The 20,646-nt window shown below is 39.9% G+C and overlaps 1 protein-coding gene across 1 annotated transcript in view; it reads left to right on the top strand.

Annotated features, from left to right (window-relative positions):
- The first annotated feature begins 1,941 nt into the window (after nt 1-1,941).
- Nucleotides 1,942-20,646, top strand: part of CCDC60 (coiled-coil domain containing 60) — a 65,314-nt gene continuing 46,609 nt past the window's right edge. The window contains exon 1 of the mRNA XM_052796736.1: nt 1,942-2,751. Within this exon, the coding sequence (XP_052652696.1) occupies nt 2,305-2,751 (447 nt within the window). The 5' untranslated portion in view covers nt 1,942-2,304. The remainder of the gene's footprint in view (nt 2,752-20,646) is intronic.

Genomic DNA, 20,646 nt, shown 5'->3' with positions numbered 1-20,646 from the left:
GATTGTCTAGCAGATATTTCCCTTAAGTCCCCAGAGCTGAAATCCCGGTGCTAGATGAGATGTCAACATTTGTATTAGGGAAGTCATTGAAACTAGTTCTTTTTCTCAAATGTTTTAGTTGAAAACACGCTCGTACATGCAGGTACAACAAAAGCAGGTGCTCAGAGGGTCGTCATTACCAAATTGTGATATTTCCTGTGGCTGTCTCAAACACTGGGTGTGGGAATAATCCTTTTCAGCTGGAAACATCTATGATTAAGCTGCAGCCAATGAGAAAAGTAGCAGAAATTGCATTTCCAGCTCTACAATTTAGCAGATCCATGTGTGAGCAGCCCTGGCCCCAACCCACGCATGGGTGCGCAGTTTCTCCTGAAAAACAAAGGAGCGCAAGACACCAGGTTTTGGGGAACAATTCAGCCTGCAGAAAGTATAAAGCTGGGGAGGAAAAGGAGGTGGGGGGAACCTTCCCAGCTGCAAATGTCCTCCACATCCTCCTGCAGCCTCAGTGCCGTGGAGCCCCACAGCTCCGCTCATCGGGCTGCAGCTCACGGCTTCTGCCCTCTCATGTCTGGTCACATCACTCTAAATCAAAGTTATAATAGCAAAGAGGTGTTGGACAGATTAAAATGCAGTGAAATAATAGCAAGGGCGGGTATTTTCAGGGTTGAGAGGAAAGACTGGGGGGGGGGGGGAGGTGTTTCCAGATATCCCATCCCTTTAGAGAGCTCACAGGATTCAAATGGTTGGAGTCATCTTACAGGCTAAAAACCCAATCTGCTGGAAATCATATACCTCAAATAATGTGCTATTGCTGCTGATCATCTGTGTTATTTTAGGGCTGAATAGATACAGTATTAAATTCATCTCGAGTTCTCATCTGCCACCAGTTACTGCTTGTTTGACAAGGTTTGAGTGAAGTTTGAAAGGCTTTTACTGAAAATGGTTGTAGGAGGAGTGAGATTTGATGGGTTTTCTCAAGGGCTGAGCAGCATCTGCCTGAAGAGCCTGAGGGGGCTGGGGTTGCTCTGCCACGCACCCCAAGCTGCCGCTCGGGAGAGAAGCCAAGGATTATATTTAATTAATTGAAATACCGATGAATATTGCTTTCACTGTTATAATGACATTCAGGTCTCCCACTTCCCAGTGCTTTAACCATTGCACCTTCCACCGGTGTCGTGAAGTGATAAGTTCTGTTTACCTAAAGGCAAAACATGTTATTTATGGCCCTGTCCTCCCTCCGACACAAGCTCTGGTGTCCCCAACCTCGGGGGGGGGGGGGGGGGGGGAACGGACGACACCTTAGCTTGCCCCTCAGCTGAAAGAAAGATGAAAAAATCCAGCTCCACAGGCAACCTCACGCTTGGAGAAACCCTAACCTCGTTGCTACCTCCTGGTGACCCCTAGTGTGGGTTTTGCAAGAGGAATCCCTTTGCAACTCTTTTCCCTCAACACACCCCACACCGGCCTCTGGGGGCTGAAGCAACGCTCGCGTGGCACAGCCACACAGCGCAGCCTCATCTCTAAGGCTAAGCGAGCAGCCACGTGGGCCACGGGGCACCCCCACGCACGACCCCCGGCGCAAATCTCGCTCCTCAGACACCCGCGGGGCCCACAGTTCGTCTTCTACCTCCACAGCCCGCGGCCAGGCCCGCTGCTCGCCTCACGCCGCGGCGCGGCACACCCCACCCCGCCCCGCCCCCGTGCACGTGCACGCGCGCGCGCGCGGCGTTTCCCGGGCAACCGAGGGACGCGGGACCGTTGGCCGTTAAGCGTCGCGCGGGGACGGCGTCGTCCTCTGAGGCGGCTGAGGAGAAGGGGGTCGGTCCTTCGTTCCCGTTCTCACTCCCCCCCCAGCCCCCGCCGCCTCCGCGGCGCCTTGAGGAGGAAGGTGGGGGCAATTTAGGCAGGTCCCTAGGGTTTGGGAGGTGGGAGGCACTTGGCGTGAGGAGTGCGGCCAGGGGAGGTCGTGCCGTTGCTAAAAATAAAGGTATAAAGGAAGTTTTTATTTGTAACGCAAGCCCTTCAGAGGGAGGTGCTCTGGCTCTGGGTGTTCCCCAGGAGACTGGTTAGATTTTAGGTGTTCCGGCCTCTCGGGATTTCTTTCTGTTGTTTGAGGGGCTGCTGAGGGGAATGAGACCTCATGTAGTTGTTAGTCAGCAGCAGGTTCTTCTGCTGGGCTATCCTTTAGAAAACTGAAAAGACTTGCTTCAGAGTTTGGGCAGCAGGTGTGTGTTTTCATGACTGAGAAACTAGAGTTTTTAATAACTTGGGGACTAAAACCACCAAGGTTCCCATTCTGGAACAATGCCAGTACCAGATGCATCTAAAAAACACAGAGTTGAGGCACCTGTGGTAGCAAATGTAGGTGGGAGCAGACCCAAGGCACCTGTGGTAGCAAACGCACCTAATAGCAGCAGACTCAAGGCACCTGTGGTACCAGATCCACCCAAGAACAGCAGAATCAAGGTGCTAGCAGCCACTAAAATGTTGAATCCTCGAGATTTTGTGTGCATTCAGGCTTTGCCTGGCTTTGCTCAGAAGGAGGGAAAGGTCTTGGCCAGAAGCAGAACAATTTACAGAAGCAGTGAACCTCCAAGAGAACAAGTGTTCTGGGAAAACTACCATAGGAGGCAAAAACAATTCACTCAGGGACACTTCACCCCCACTGGGAAGCCTTATCGGGAGCTTGGAGAGATTCTCTACACAGACCCGAAGAAACTCACCCTCTACTCTTTGGGGCAGCTTGCACAGGTAGGCTTGACTTTCCTGGTTCTGCTTTAAATGGAAAAGTAGGGATGCTTTCTGTCTTAAGTAAATTGCAAGCCCTGTTTCCAGGGTAAGGAATAATTATTTCTGTTTCAAGAAATGTTTGAAACAATATTCCATGCCTTCCTGTGAATAATCACAATCTGATATAATATTTGATGATGGTACGGAGCATTTGTAAACAAAGCAAACTGATGTATATATTGTGATTTGGGAACTGGCTTTTGAAACTGGTCTTTAAAGCTCTTAATGAGAGCACTTAAAATGGAGCAGAGACAATAGCAGGCTAATGAATGAAAGGGAAAACATGAGATAATGAGAATGTACTTAAGGAAAAATACTCAGGGAAAGGTAACAAGTCTTGAAAATGGAAGGAGAGAAATCTTACTGAGAGCATGAGGGTAAAGGATGGGTTAAAAAGCAGGGATGATAAATGGTGGCAGTTGAGGGGTGGGTAAAAAGCTCAAAAGTTGAGCATAAGAATGATACAAAGAGTAGTGTTTGTATTATGTAAGTAGGGATGGCTTCAGAGGTAGTGGATTAATTACTTTGCATCTGTATTAATGTTTCAGGAAGGTGTAAGTGAATTAGCCAGGAGTGTCCCTGTAATAGTTTGATTGTTTGTGTGGTTATTATCTCCTGGTTTCCTGGTGCTGCATACCCACTGACTTTGTGGGTCTTGAACTGTCTGAAGTTGCTTCTAAGTTAAGCTTGAATCATTAAACCACAGGAACAAGAACTCTGTTACTGATGCTTGAGATGAACTTGCAGTGTTCTGCTATTTGTTTTCTTTTCCTCAATGCTGTTGGCTCGCACAAGGAGATCTGAAGCTCTCTGAGTTTTCTGTGCTGTTTTGTGCAGAGAGCAGTTTTCCTTGTGGAAACAGTGAAGTGTCTCCAGCCTATGTGTAACATCAGTCTCTGTGACTGAGGCCTACGCTCTGCTATGTGCCTTCTAATGGAGTGCCCAAAGGGATAGTCTGAGAGCTGCAGCAGAAGCATTGTGGTTATTATTCAGGGTAGATGGAAAAGATTCTGTCCACCCACTACTTAATTTTCTGCTCTGATTGTGTGTGTTGCATTCAGAGCTTAAAGTTTTAGATCAAGTGTTTTAAGTTCTAAATAGACAATGGATGGCATTTGCTTTATTTTTACATACTACCTAAAGCAGCATCTTGCTGCTGGTCTTCATTCAGAGGCTTGTTTCTGTAAATTAGTCAACATCCAGCAAGTGTTGCCAGTATTCTTGTTTTAACCCTTAACTTCTAAAGCATCTTTCCTTCTGAATGCTAGTTGTTCTAAAGATTTTTCAACTGTAGATACGCTCTTTAAAAACCTGATAATCCTGAAAATGTTGGTTAATTTGTGGTGGTGGTTGTTGTTTTGGCATTGAAAAATGATGTCAGGATTTGATCCTTAAGGGTGCTCTGAAAACCCAGTTGGAACTCAGCTACTTGACCAAATTAAAAGTATACGATTTATATGGAAAATAAACTATATGTAGGCCACGAAATGCGTGGTTGTGGCTTATGCTTTAGATTCATGAAGCTATCAGAGGGGATGTAGTCACACCTGCTGCTCCTTTTTGTGGAGAGTATGGCTAAAAGCACTACATAGTCTTGAAAATCTCAGAGTAACCACTTTTTTTACCTTTTCCTAAAAGGTAATGGTTACTAAGTTGAAAAAACTAACTAAATAAATAAATAAAATTTCCTGGCAATGAATCTTACCTGTCCTCTGCTTCCCTCCATTCCCGCAAACTGGGGAAGGCCCAGGGTTTTCATGCTGTGCACACACCAACACTCGCTGTTTAAGCTGCCAGTGTGCTCTGCAAAAATCTGTTTATGTGTTTTTCAGAGATACCAGAATAGAAATTTATTTCTATAGCCTATTTCTAAAAATACTTTGTATTACTTGTATTTTTGCTTCATATGGGTTATTTACCTCATTCCCACCCACACCTAGCATATTGTGCGTAACTGAAAAGATTGTAGATACTGGATGTGTCTAATTATAGGTGTCTGAGAGCATAACGTTCCTGGTAGTAAAACTCATGATCTCCAATTAATGCATTTGCACTCATGCCTGCCTTCTGAGTTTGCGTTTTCTTCAGCCACAAGTATAGATGATTTGCAATGGTGAATGACAGTAAAATTTGTAAAAAGCAAGAGGATGATAAAAGCCCTGTGAATTCAACAGGGCTTGAGTATGCTAGTATCTGCTGGCAAATGTTACTTTCTAAACTGATATTATTAAAAAAAATAGATTTTTAAGAGCTAAAAACCTTTGAGTAAGTATGCTGGGATGGTCAAACAAAATGATACAGGCCTAGGATATTATATGTAATAATTGCACATTTAAGATGCTTTTTTATATATTTGATGGCAACAAATGTGTTCAGAAAAGCTGTGCGTTCATGGATGCTTTTTGTATCTTTATTCAGTAAATTTGGTATCTGAAAATATAGAGCTGATATTTGAATGTTCTCACTGTTGCGTTGGAAACTGCTGTTCTGTAGCCACAAAGAGAATGTGGTATCTGTCTTGCAGCGAAAACACTAGGTAAAGCTGGGCCAACGCAGTGGAAGAATTGCGTTCCGCTGCAACCTACTGGAACAAAATAAACCCCTTCCAAACTACTAGTAATACCAGCAAGGGATGGGAGAAGCTCAGGAAGTGTAGCATTTGTGTTTAAAAAACAACCAAACAACAAACCCCCCAAACCCCAGGAAAAAAAACCACAACAAGGAGGTTTCTTTTACCCATCCTGTACAGTATTATCCAAGTGTAATTGAGTGGCCAGCTTTCACAATGATGCGGATTTTGTGACCCTTATGGCTTTAGATTGCCAGTTATCCCAACTTTTGTCTCCAGTTGTGTCTCAGTGTTTTCAGATGTGCTTTTTGTGTGGTGGCTTTCTACACATGCTGTCTGCTCCCTGCCACTATCTTTACTAGAAGAATCCTGATACGTTGAACGGGCCATGTATTTTAACCAGAGCAGCTACACCAAGCATGTTCCCAATGGATTTCAAGTTCTTGCCTTTTCAAAACTTGTTGCGGGGTGGGGGAGGAGATTCCCTGTGGGGCTGCCTGGTTCTGCATTGTGTTAATATCAGTCCACACCCATACCATGAGATGGAGCCCTCCAAGCTTCCATTACAGATAATTGGAAGTTACTTTGTTCGGTTTGAGGTTTTTCCCCTCTCTCTCTCAAAGGTCGGGTGCGCATTGCAGACAGCACTGATTCATTGAAAGTCAACGAATGTAGCCATCCAGACAGTATTTTTGATTTCCTAAGTGTTCAGAGCAATGTGTTAAAGGTCTCTTTCTTATTCCTTAATGTAACGGTGCACGGTGATGTTAGTCACCTTTTATCATGTTTATATAGCTTCTTTCCCTTAATTGCTATGACAAATTCATTTGCAAAACCTCTGAGGTGGCTTGTTGACTTTTTACATGAAAGAAAGGTGGCCTTTCTGACCAAGCCCTGGAAACAAACCAAGTCCACAAAATCTTGAGTATTATTAGTGTCAAAGCCTGCTCTGTACTTGTCATAAAATTCTGTTCTGTAATTCTGTGCTTTGGGTAAACAGGTCACTAGGTAAGATTGACAACAGCATCAGCAATGAAAGGTTTTAAGCTGGAAACTGGAGAAGAAAACAGAGCAATTTCTTTCAAGAGAAATTACACTGATGTTATTTGCTATTGCTGCAGTTAAAGATCTGTCAGGGTTTCCAGTTTAAAAATCTTGCTTTCCAGAAGACTAAAACCACATATTTCAAGGCAGAACTTCTAATGCAAAGAACCTTTTTCCTGCCAGCTCTCTGATGTGAAGGTCAATCATAATTCCTTATCACTCTGGGAAGGCCGGGAAAACATTAGTGGTGGGTAGTCTTCCTACTATCTCCAAAATGGGGAAACTGGTCAGGCCAGACTACACTGGTGTGGTGACATCTGTATTGCTTTCTGAATTGAGTAACCAATATATGGTCATTGATCAACTCTGGTCTCACACCTGCATCTAAGAAGTGCTATGCCTGAGTCATTTAAAAAAAAAAAAATCTATATATAACACCTTATTATACATTTAGAATAAGCTTCAGAAATACCTTGAAACTTCCTATGTGAAGAATGTGAAATTTCAACAAAATGCTAGTGAGAAAGAGGACAGCACAATATTTCTTTCCGTTAACTACTCAACTGGCTTTGAAAGTGAAAAGCTATAAAATACTTTCTAGAGTGGTTTTTTCCGTATTAGCTATGTGAAGTAGAATATAAGGGTGAGTTATCACTGGGATGGCTGTTATTCAGAAGTGCCAAAGCATTGACAGAGATGTCCAGGTTCAAGTATATCTCGGGTTATTTTGTTAGATTGTTGGCTGGTGAAATTGAACCCTTCCACATCTTTCCACTGCTTGCTAGAGGTAAACACTTGAGTATCTCTTTAACAATTACAAAACACATATTGGCAGTATGAAAGTGAGAATTTTGAGATGTGCTTTGTTTGAAAGGGTTAATTCATATTTGATTTAAGGTTATTTGGGTTTTTTCTGCTTGTACTATTTTGCCAGGCTCATCATGTCATGACAATGTGTCAGCTCATGAATTACAATGTTTATATGGGCTGGTGTTTTGAACATAATGAAGGGAACAAGGAAGAAACAGGAAGGGTATAGAAGTGATTGTAGCAGTGAGAGTCATACTTTCAGCTTCCTCTGTGATGCAAATTTATCTTGTTTGTCCTTGTGCATTTCTGATGAATAACTGGGAATGAAGATGAGAAACACAAAATTATACCCAAGTTCTTTTTTTCTTTTTGAAGCTATGACCGTGGTGCATGCCCCCCATATGAAAATCAGTGTGAAAACTAAAAACACCTGCAAAACCAGGTTTGTCTTTACCCTTCCATTGCAATATAGATTGTGTCATGACTTGGCTATCTCGGCTCTCTGTTGCAGATCATGAAGAAAATAAATTTCCTGAGTGCAACACAGTTAATATGGGAAACTTCTACTTTTCTAGAATTACTTCCTTTTTTTTTTTTTTTTTGCCTTTTCTTGCTTTCTGAAGTCACAACAGTTTACAGCTGGCCATAAGCCTATGTGCTAGAAATGCTCCAGGACAGGAGAGAAAGAAATAGGTTGTGCAAGAAAAGTTAGTAGTTGGAAAACTGCCCTTTATCAATTGACTACAGTTTATCACCTTGCTGTTGCCGAAAGATATTAGCAATGTTAAGTACAGAGCATGTAAAACAAAAGCAGGTGCAAGCACAGTGACACTGATTACAACTTCTGAGTTGATAGTGTCACATTGTAAGAAAGGTTCTACTACTTGTTATGGAAATGAAAGGGTGCATCGTTTTATGCCTCTGAGAGACCTGGCTGAATGTACTTTAATGTCTGAAAGACTTTGTCACCAGTGTGTGATGCTTCCGTTTGAAAGCCTACCATACAGTGGGTATATAGTTATGCCTGACTTAGGTTTCCATGGAGATTTCTTGTACCTAATTAACACAGGTGGATTTAACAGGTAGTTTTTCTTTCGCTAACCTTGTCTAGTTTCCTTTTCTTGGTTTTAATAGGTAAAAGGGTGTTATAGTTTTTTTTGTGGTTTGGCTTTTTTTTTTTTCTTTGGTGTTAACCAGATATGAGTTGTGAGGTGTTCAGTTTTTTCTTCTTTCTGGAGTAAACATACAGGGAAGTAGCTGTTCTGCTCTGGGGTCGTGGGGGGGGAACTAACTGTGGGTGTTATGCCAATGAATTTTCCTACAAGCTTCATAACCTTTATTGATAACATATGTGTGCAAGCTCTCAGCATGGTAATCATCAGGCAGAACAGAATTCATGCATGTTATCCATCCGAGGGGACATCTTTGCTTCACTTGCCATGATGAAAGCTGATGTACACTTCCAGCTTTCACCAGGGTCGCTGCTAGCAAAAAGCAAGTGAAACTCTGGTTGTATGCTTCTTATGGATAATGTTGACTTCCAGTAAATAGAATGAGTTGCTCAAGTACTTTTTTAACTGTCTTGTCTTCTATAGCCTTCTACTATGTTAGCAAGCATAACACTACACTACTTTTCCTTTTTAAAAATAGTAACAGATGCACTTCTTGTTGCAAAAGACAAACTTGGAGAATGTTTGGAAATGAACAGCCTAATGGCCCCTCTCTCTCTCTCATATGGGTGACTTTCTTCTCACCCATCCAAGGAGGCATTGACCCACCAGACATTTGCAATGTAATGATAATGTACCATTATATTGCTGCTTTTGTGTACATGTTATTAAATGTTAGTAAGCCTGAATGCATAAGGTTTGAGGGCATATTAGAAAGTGGTGAATAAGCAGACTGTGGATAATTTGGCTATGGAATAACAGAAAAGGGTATAGCTTTAGGTGACTGAACTAGCGGTCTGGAGCAGTTTGATTGTGTGAGAGTGGTACTGAAAGGAGGAATGGAATGAAAGATAAACAGTGAAGTGAGATGATAGATAATGGTGTCATCATAAACAGAACTGGAACAGAGAGAATGATATAAGAAGAAAAGTTTGATTTTAGACGTTTTATCAAATTTGGGTATACGCCTAAATTGCAATCGCAGATAGTTTTCTGCCTTCTTCAACAAATGTTACATTAGAGTAGGCTGTTAGTCTATACACTGGCTACTGTTGGTTTTATTAATTAAGCTCATTCCCCTTTGTTAGCCTGAACCAGAAACCTATTTCTTTTAACTTGGGTTTGATTTTTAAAAGCCCTTACTAAAAAGTTGAAAAATGTCAGTCACACCATTTTTGAGGAACTAAAATTCTTATTTGACATGTTCATGGACAAAACAGGGAAATATTACATCATATTGCAGCAATTCTAACAAGAGGATAACAACATTGCCGATCAAGTATTTGAGATTATTTAGCAGGCATGGTGAAGCTGTTGTTGATGCAGAATTTCTGAATTTCATTTTTTATTGTTATCTGTGATCTACTCTGCCACTGTGGTCATGTGTCTGTTAGAAATTCTTGGCTATTTTAGAGGAGCAGCAGTCCTTCAATGCTGAAGTAGTTGGTTTTATTACTGTTAACCATAATGTTTAAGCACTCATGTACTGAGAGTTCTGTTGAAATGTTTTTCTTCATGGCCTTGTGAGACTGACAATCATTACCTTTCTTGTACCTTTGGAGAAAGTGACTTAGAAAAGTGGATTGTCTTAGCTAATTGCATATGGAAAGTATAAATGTGGTATTATAGTGAAGAACTTTCTGATCCTGAGCTCTTGGTTTTTCCTGCAGGTGTTCTTGCTTTGTCTTTTAGAGTGTGGAACAAAAATGGTGATATAAATGAGACTGAAGATAGGGCATATGCTTATGGAACTACATTTTTAAGATTGGGCTTTTTTTATTTGGTTAAGAGTTGTAGTATTACTTTCTAACATGAATATTAAATGCTAGGTGGTACTCCTGACCTGAGCCTAACTATGCAAAAATGTTACGTTCTATAAAAATAAAGGGTTTATGATTGCTAAATTAGTTTGACATATCTCTGGAACAGCAGCTAGCCGGTGAGGTCTGCACAATCTCCATGCTATTAAGTTCAAAACAGTCTAATCAATTTCAAAAGTTCAATTTCTGTTCCTAAAGGCTGCTTCCATAATGAATTAAGGGAAGCATATCAAATGTAATAATGCATTGTTATTAAGGTTTTAGTAAACTTGCCAAATGTCAGGCTGCTGGTACAGTCATGGTGCATTACACTTCTGTGATTACAGCTTGAGTTGTCATTATAGCGAATTGCATTGCTCACCTAGGTTTGGGAATTGATCTGCAATATCATGCCTGGGGCAGGAGAGAAGTGCATTACAAAGGTTACACTTCAGAGTGTATTCAAAACGTTAGATTTTTAACAGGTTTAATGTCTGCTTCTCTTAAATAGTGCATACAAATACTCTGTAGGTTATATAATGAAGAAATAGACTATTCCTTGTATTTGAAGAACATGGTGCTCCTCTGGCTGCAGTGTGGCAGTTAAAATTGACTCTTGATAACTGAAAACACTTCATCAAATGGCTACGGTTGGGAGAGAATGGGGAAAAACCATTTTGATATTTGACTAAAAGTTCTATGTAAGAAAGAAATGGTTGTTACTGTTTGTGGGTATGATCGGTTTAGAACTTGCACTGGACAGTAATGTTAACACTCTTTGTAATTCATGGATGAGTTTCTGGTTCCTATTCCTTTGTGTCACTGATAGCAAAAAGGAATGTTAATGCTGACCTTACCAGACACTGGTGGATTTCTCTAATGTCATGTTCAGTGGAGTTATGTCAGGAATGAATGTATGTGTACCAGTAAAATATAAGAAAATGTTTCAGGTGGGAAAGCAAAGCTCTTTTGTGTACGTCGAACTTAGGAACCTCTCTCTGAATGTGATCACTAGTAGGAAGTGGTAGGTATTTAATTAGGGGCAGGGGAACATGAACAATGTGGAGATTTTTATATTCACATGAGGGGGAAAAAAAAAAATCAGAACTGATGTAGACATGCTGGACTGGATTTGTAGATAGGTTGGGTTATGCTCATTTCTAGGAAGGTTAATATATTTACAGATCAGTTTTACCCAAAATGATGCCAAAAGCACTTTGCAGACTGAATGTAGAGGTCATATCAGCCATCCCTGGTTTACTGTGGTTAACAGAGAACAGCAATACTACCTGAGAGTTCAGGATAGAAAGTGATGAAGAATAATGTATCCAGTTGAAAAAGGAGAGGTGAACTTAAGTGAGCAGACAGCAGTTTAAGCAAGTTGAAGTTTAGCCAAGGAGACCTTGCTAATTTCCCCCAAACTTTGCATGGCAGAGGAGGAATAATCCTTCTCATACAGAAAATAACAGTCTTGGGGTAAGTTGATCTGAATGCAAGAACTTTGAAACCTGTTCTTAAATTGGAATGGCTTGCAGAGGAAAAACCATTTGTGTAAAATCAGATTGGTGGTGTTTCGCTTTCCTTGAGATTGTAGAATGATGTATCTTAAATTGCAAGCAGTGGAAGGCAGTGCTTTCCATGGCTAGAGTAGCTTCTCCTTATTCATGAAATGCCTATAGAAAAAGTGTTGAATGCACAACAGCGATGGTGGGGAGGACTGTAAGCAGGGAGAGAAAGACATAACGGAATGTCACTACGTTCCTTGTAGTATAATGTGACCTTTCCATTAAATTAATGTTATGCTATTTGCACAGAAGGAGAGCTAAGAGAGAGAGTATTTTTAGGGGACAATAGTCAATTTAATTAGGCAGCTATATAACTGTCAGTCTTAACATTGAGAGCTCAAAAGCAAGGTATGGGGAATGGAGGCAGTAGCTATAATTTTCCTTTGGATTCTGTTCATTTGGAAAAAGCAGTTACTTTGCGTTATTTGTGAAAACTAGGCTGTGATATTGTTTGGGGTATTTTAGCCTGGAACCTTTTTTTCTGGTGTATTAAGAGGGAGGTTTTAACTTAATTCCTCAATGACTTACTGCTAAAAGGTTTGTGTCCCCTCTGCTGATCTAAGCAGGTACAAAAGACAGATTCCACAGTCCTTATTGGTGTGGGTGGAATACTCAGATATTTCATATGCCTGTCTATCAACCTCAGTGGAGTAATCATGGAGTAAGGCACAGTTCTTCAAGTGAAACACTGCTAGATTTTTGGTCTGCAAGCATTTTGGTTCATACACACCTACACAATTTCATTTAAGGGTCAAAAGATGCTTCATAAAGCGGTTGTGATATATTAAAATTTGTAATCACTCATTCATACACTGCATCCATTAAAAATCTTACCTTTTTTAAGAATTATTTTGACTTTTTAGTAACTTTTCTTACTCATAAAAGGCAAATTCTAGCTGTATTACATTGGCCTCCAGATAATAATCTATATGTTTGAAATAAAGAGACTGCAAAGCTGTTAGGGTTATTTTTGTTTTCTCTGCTGCAATTAAAGTTAGGTTGCAGTAAATTACAGAACCCACTGAAGCCTCTGGCCAATCCTAGTCTCTGTGAGTGCACTCTACTGTGTCTTTGGCCTTGAGCTAATGCCTGTGGCACTTCTGGGAGGGTGAAATCATGTCATTCCTCATCTGTTAGAGCAGTCCTTGGGCTGTGGTACTTCAGTCCAAAACGTAGTTACTTCAACAGTTTTGACCTCTGTGCTTCATGTCTCTCCTGCAGGTACAACCAATGGTTCCCAGTGATCAGAGTGCCTCATTTCCATACTGAGCCTTCCATACTGAGCACGCTGATCTGTGCAGGATTCCTAGGTGGCATCATTTGGTCCCACTATGTGTCAACATTTCCCTCTCGGTGCCTCAGGAACCCTGTGTTGCTGAACTCTGCTCTCAGTTGATTCCTCCCTCTCTCCCCAAAGTAATTCTTTAACTTGTACCCCTTGAATCTGTTAGCTCCCAGTTCAGATAGAGGAAGACTTACAGCTTTATTAGATAACAAATGATCCTCATAGCTAATTGTTTGCCCTGTTGTTTGGGGAGCTATTTATTTTAAGAATAAATGAAGTTATCTCATAACTATGACCTAAAAATAAAGGACAAACATTCTTTTTCACTGGCGAGTTAATGGCAGAAAGTCAAACCTGTCATGTCTCACAGTTTTAGAATAAGACTTATTCATGTGGTTGAATTCCCCTATGACTAGACTGATGCCTTGTGTATTTCTGGTGCTGTCTGAGCCTAGCTGCCAGGTGCTACTGGTCATCTTGATCTCTGGTCTGCCAAATGACTGTGTTGGATATGTCAGAGAGGCTGTGACACAATACTGTGGGTAGTAAACGTTATCTTATGGAGCCTACATGCACAACATTTCCCACTAAAAATCACACGTGAGAGCCCAGCAGCAATGTTCCCCTCCTGTCACATAACCTACTGCCAGACGCATGCCTGAATACAGGGGAATAGGAAATAGTAAAGGTCTGGAAGTCTGGTCATTGGTAACTCTTAGGACTAGTACTTTCTTGCTGGTGTAATGCTTTGGCAGGTTTGTTGGCTGGCTGGTGAAGAATGGTGTGACTGCCATCATTTCACAATGGTCAAGTGTGACAACCTTAAGCCACAACATAGTGGCAGTTTGTTACTGACAAAGATTTTTGCCCAGAACAGACTGAAATAGGTGGATTGTGATCCATCTGCAGCATAATGACAGCATAACGGTAGGACTGAATTTAAAGAGAGTTTATATTCCCTTCCTAAATATTTTCTAAAGCCAGTATTTACTGCTCTACTTAGTGTTGATCAGTTATGCCAGAGCTAGAAGTATTTATGACTTTCATACAGTGCATTGATTACATTGACAAAATAATTGAAAATCTGTAACAATTGTCTTGTAATTAAAACCCAAACATATTCTAGTCCAATTCCATTGTGATGGTTTTAAAAATTTGGAAACTGATCTCCCTGTAGTTCTTAACCTGTTTTCCAAAGTGAGCAGACTGATCAAATAAAGGATCTGCTCAGCTGTACAACTGAAGCCTTTTCTTTAAGGAAGCTTCTCAAATACATGGGACCAAGACGGTATTAGCTTAGAGCATATGGTTAAAACATTCTGTCCTTTATGCTGCTTTACCTTGTTGATACTTTGTCTTAGGGTTATGTAATTATGCGTTCAAGAAACTGAGAGTCTTTGTACTATAACAGAAACACATTTAACTTCTCTGTTAACACCTGCAGCAGGTGATAGGTTATCTACAGATATGTACCACACACTGGTTCAATTTTTTTTTTTTTTTTAATTAGGTTACCCTGAAATGTTAGAAATTAATTCCTGGAGTCAGCGTCAGCTAAACTGACAGTGGATCAAAGCTGTGAGACAAATTGCTCATTACAGTTCAGGGAGCTGAATCCTCTGTGCAGACAGCTGTACCATCGCTGGAGGGTTCTCGGGCACTTCACCCGCAAACTCTGCCTCGACAAATGCTGCCATTGTTGGTGAAGCTCGTAGGTGGATTTCTGTAAAAAAAGCTCATTTTAAACTCCTGTCAGAGGCACTGCTATGTCTTGGAATTGTTATTTGGTTGGTTGGGTTTGTTTCTTGTCACCCTGTTTAGAGCTTGTGTCACTATGCAACAGCCTGAACTATAAACAATGATGTTAATCCATGAAAAATGAGAAATTAAACCTTGGCAGGAACCTAGTGATCCCTATCCAGGTTCATCAGATGAAAGCTTTGTTTTTATTTTTTTCTGGCTTTTAGAAAAAGCTCAGCAGCATGGAATCCATTCAACTTTGCTGTCTGACAGTCAGAAATCACTCTTGCTGACAGTGAGCTCACTTCATCTTTTAGTGAAAGCAGATAAAAACAGATGTAAAAAAAAAAAAAAATAACCAACAAACCTTTTCCAAAATGTCGCTTTCCATTAGCTCATCAGAAATGTTTGAATCCTTCCCTTTTAAGAAAGCTGCTTTGGGTAAAATGTTGTGTATGTATATATTTGGGGTTTTTCCCCTTCAGGTATTTAACTTTCAGCTGTTTTCCTAAATTAATGTTAGCTTATATTATCTATGTGAGATCTGAATTTGTGCGTGGCAATAACTGGTAAGTCAGAGCAAGTTAGCCATGTAAGATGGAGGCTCTGGAGTAAGGCTTTCCAGCGCCTATTTGTTGTAACACCAAATTGTATGAATGTAAGTCTTTGTGCTGTTTTGCTCTGAGGTCAGCTGGAAGACACTATTGCTTGAAAACAGAGATTTAATGCCAGTATGACATACAGCCTTAAAACTAATGGAATACAAAATAGGAAATCAAAACAAAGACAATGCTTAAGGAGAATGGGCCACAGATGTAATGCAGTCTGTGTGTGCAGCTGGCACGGCTACCACAAAATGCTTCTGAAAATAGCTGTCCTTTGGAAAGTCAAGTTTGATGGTTTAGCTGTGGGTTATTCCCTTATTTATGTGTCAGATATTAGCAGTTTGGACTGAACTTCTTTTACAAGAAGTGTAGAGTCATTCCTAAATATTAATGCTTTATTTTTTTTAAGTCGCAGATAAAACGGTTTACAGCTTTATTTTCAGATAACCAAAGTCAAATCTATGCCAGAATGCTAGCTAACTTAATCTGATGATCCAGCCTATACTAGGTACAAATAAGGGGGATGGGTGTGTGCATGCTTAAGTTTTAGCATGAATTACAAATAGATAGTAAAGGGCATTTTTAGTTCAGTATGTTATATCTAAAACCCATGGAGAGCTTTTTGCTAGGACCCTGGTATAGATATAAAGGGTGTTTTGGGCTTTGTATCAGGATTAAAGGATACTCTGTAATCTTGCATAAAAGATAGCTGCTAAGATCCTTTTCTTGACGTGTTCATCTGTCTCATGTTTATCATGGATGAAGTTGGTGCCAGCCAGTCTGTAGATGCACATCCATTCTGCTGTTGCAGTATGGACCGTATTCATCTCTGTCAAAATATGGATTCAGTCAGGACCTTTATTCCAGCGGAGAATTTGACCCTTTAACAAAAATATGCTTGAGTGAAATTAAATAGTGATTCACAATTTGGTTATCTTTTTGTTTGTAAACTTTGTATTTTCAGTTTACCTGGGTAGAATGTGCATTTATATAGCAACCATAGTATACTTTTTGTTTATTCTATTTAAAGTGTTACTGGCAAAAAATAGTCTTCAACTTGCATGCCAAAATGCATGTATGTTTTAGGGAAGCAACAGGAGTGGCTGCCTGGAAAAATAACAAAGGAACTGTCAGTCCCATATTGTGACGTGCATGTGGTGAAAAGATGACTTTTTTAGGGCTGGCAGATGCACTCTCTTCATTTTACAGGTCATTAAATTTCTCATTATATAAACTCAATCGTGTGACTTTTTAAAATATGATTTAGAATATCCAAAAGATTAGACAGTGTGCAAGATAAATGTAGAAGTTTAAATTTTGAAAGACAAAAAATTATTTGAAAAAATGATAGATAAATTCCATAATGAACCTACTATATTATTCTCATTGTCTAGCTACTCCATATGGAAGGTTACATTCTGACCTTAGGTATGTCACTGCATGCAGAGTAACAAAAAATTTGTATTTGCTAATCTGCTTAGAGATTTTGATTAATCTGTCTGCATTCTTAGAGGAGAGAATCTGTAGCAGAAATTTGTGCATTAGGATATTATCTATCTTGACATGGCTAGAAAACTGCATCCTTTTAAAAATGCTTTAAAGTGCTGTGATAATGGAAGAGAATTACTGTTACTAAACTTCTCTAATTTCTTCGCAGAAACTTGTTTTTCCTAATCACTGAGCCTTAGCTGTCTTTGGGGAAAAAAACTCCCCCCCCCGAACTGGATGTAATGTTTGTTTGCCAAAAGCTTGAGATCTACAGATAACAGCTACCACTTTGGAAAAAAGTAGTTAGTTTTGATAACTATTTGGCCTGAGTAATAATTCACTTGGATTTCTTACTTGGAAAGCAATCTGTTAGCACAGCTCTCCGCCACACAAGTTTTCTTAGGAAAGCCATAGATGGGAGGAAGTGATGTTTAATCAGCTGAGCTTTCTGTTAATGTTGGCTTTCCATTGTTTTCTTCCACAGAAACATGAGTCATTGTGATCTCAGAATAACAACATTTAGAGTGCCACTAGTGAGCTGGGAAGATACAAGTGAAACAATTGCTCTAACAAGCACAGGCTTACTCTTTCCCTATACATTCAACATTCTCTTCTCCAATCACAATATTGCTGTCTAGCCTTTCCAACACCTTCAGGCTCCTGTTACATGAGGTTTAGATATTACTCAGCAAAAAAACCAGAGCTATGAAACAGAACACATTAGCTTAAGCATTTATCCTAAGCCTAAGACACTATTTCTCTAGAATGTGTCATAGTCCCACAGCTAATTCTAGACTATCCATATGGATTGTCCAGAAATTAGATTCTTGACATATCCCTAAGACTCCTCGGACCTTTAACCTTCACACTGATTAAGACTATGCTAGACTTTATAGCTTCTTGCCAAACTAGGTATATGGACCAAATAAATTGTCTACTGCAACAGGGCTTTGGTAAGTATGTGTGTTGATGTGACTGAATGCTGCTTAGCTTCGTTCTGAGTAAGTCAAATGATCTATGATTGGAGAAGTCCAAGATAGATCTCTTCTGCACAAACCTGAATAGGAAACCCTCAGTCTTCAGCATAGGAAGAAAGTTCATTACTAAGAGACCTTTTAAAGTTTTACTGTGAAAGTGGTTCAGTAATGTCCATTCTTTTTACTATGCCAAGGACAAAATAAAGCCTAGGATAGAGATGAAGATTATTGGCTTATTTTTGTGTCCTGCAAGTATAAAAATGCAAGCAAAAATCACCATGGCTATTCCAGTTATTCGCAGCTTTTCTCTAGAGAAGAATCATGTAAAACACATTTTAGCATATTCCTTGCAAACAAATAGGGTCATGCAATCTGAAATGACAGTCAATTATAGTGTTTTAGACCTCTGGTTATTGCAGTTCTAGCTCTTCAATTGCCCACACACAAGCACCTAAACTTATTCTACTGTTATCTGAGAGTAACCAATTTTAATCATGGAAGTGATGAATACATTTTGTACCACTTTTACTTTAGTACCTTGTATTAAAATAAATGTTTGTTTGACTGTAAAGTGTGAAGTTTTGCAGATGTCTGAGCAACCAGGGTCATAGAGCTCTGGAAGCTAAGATGTTTAATCAAATAAAGGTGTGGTTTTCCATGATATTGCTGTTCCCAGCCTCCATTGGTCCTGCCCATCCTCCTTAAGAACTATTTCTGAAAATCACCTTGTCCTTATATACAGGGCGTGAGCCACTTCTGGGTCTGGCTGCCCAGAGATCAGAGCTTAGTCCGCTGTGAGGCTTCTAACAAATCATTGTTCATGTCAGATGGCTTTCAGACTTTGGCTGGCTTTGAATATGTGGAAAAAAATAAGCATACCTCATCAGGTTGAGACATTCTAGAAATAAGTGCTGGGTAGACACAAAGCTAGCTCATGTAATTAGGAACTTAACATCTAGTAATTTGACTCTAAGTACCAGGAAAATTCTCTAAGTCCTTTCTCTCCCCCCCTCCTTTCTTTAAAAAAACTCAAATACAGGTGGATGCAATGAATTCTAATAAACCAACCTTACTAACATAAGCTATCAGGTGTTCTGAGACATCAGTAAAGCAAAATTGCCCACATAAAGCTGATAATTTTGAACTTGACTTTGTCATGAAAGAGGTTTTCTAAAAATTTATGGAAGTAAGGGTCTTGGAGCTTGAGATAGAAGTTCTTGGGACTGATCCACTGTGTGTTCTGTTTACAAGGCAAAGCTGGGCTTGCTTATGCATCCCCAATTCCTTCCAGAGGTGAATTTAACCATAATTAGTTGTTCATTCTACCAATAGTTTTGCTGTCCCTATGCCAACTAAAAAGATTTTTCTGCTTTCTTAAGATCAAGGGAGTTCTGAGATCTAGTTTGTTTGAAATAATGTCCTTTAGAAAGCACGGCCAGCTCTTTCTTTCCTGTGAGTCTGGCATACTTGGCCAGCTGTTGTTTGAGAAAATTGTGCCAGGAAGCCTGTTATATTGTATTTTTTAATGTGGGTTTTTTTGTTGTTGGGGTTTCAAATTATTTTAGATCTTATGAAAAATGCTTGCTTAACAGTCTTTGCAGAATGATATTTTCTATTTATCGACAAAACCAAGTAGGAGTGGTGCATGTTTGCTCCCAGGACCTCAGGACCTCTCTCTCTCAGAGAATGCATTTCTGTGGGAATGGATGCAGTGATGATAATGGTTTTGGCCCCAAATCCATTTATTTGCTAAGTGGGCTACAGCAACTGACAAGAAAAAAGACTCTAAAGCCAGTTTCGTTTACCTCGGGCTATATAGCATATCTCACTGCATTGTCTGCATTATATTGTTACTTGAAATTTTTTTCCATTGTAGGTCTGACAGTGAAATAGGAAGTAGCTCATCTTTCTGAGATTTTTTTTTTTTTCCTGGGCCAATGATTGTGCTTTTAGTAGAAGTCACCTCTGTTCCACTGAAAAAGTAAATAACTCTTTAGGCATGTGTGCACTTTAATAAGACCTATTCAAAAAACTATAAGACATATATTCCTGGGGGGAAAAATTGTGTTGTAATATTGAATTTTCAATAATTTTGAAATTCTAGCTAACGTGGCTGTGGTTTTAGAGAGCAAAGGCACTCCATTTGCTGGATTGATCCTTCATCACCATCCTGTCTTTTCTGTCTGTTGTGTAGAAGTTACACATAACCAGCGTTGGTGGGACTGGGATGATATACTACCCCTGTGTGAAGGACTTAGTCGGTACTTGAGTTTAAGGTATAAGCTGGGCAGGAGAGGAAGAAGGAATTAGCTACTGCTAGGGAAAGAGTGTATCTCAAAAAGACAGTTTACCACTTAAAAATCCATGAGATATTGACATCTTCCTAAACCGCCTAATTTCTTTACCTTTTTTGTAAGGTAAAGAACTATTTGGTTTTAAGGCCTCTATTTTTGCTAATTCTAATTTTACTTCTGTGAAACATTTAAGCTATTCAGAGAGCACAGGGTGGTGTGAAGATTATTACACAGTAGTGTACTTTGTCTCAGGCTCCTGATCCAGTTTAGCATTTTGCAGTCTTTTGCCATTGCCAGCTGAAGTAACTCCTAACTATAAGATCCTGCGAGAAAGCAGCAGAGGAATGTCCTAGGAAAATTAGTGCTTAGCTACAGGCCACCTTGATGCTACTTCCTTGGTGCTGTGAAACTTGGTTTCTACTAGAAGATAGAATTTCATCTCAAGCTAAACTGGCTCTACTGCAAAGCAGGATAAAGCAGATAATCACTGTCAGACACCTTGTGAAGGGTT

Source organism: Harpia harpyja, chromosome 9 (assembly GCF_026419915.1).
Source record: "Harpia harpyja isolate bHarHar1 chromosome 9, bHarHar1 primary haplotype, whole genome shotgun sequence".
In the NCBI taxonomy this organism is placed as follows: domain Eukaryota; kingdom Metazoa; phylum Chordata; class Aves; order Accipitriformes; family Accipitridae; genus Harpia; species Harpia harpyja.
The sequence above is the reverse complement of the archived record's forward strand: the minus strand, read 5'-3'. Positions and strand labels throughout refer to the sequence as shown.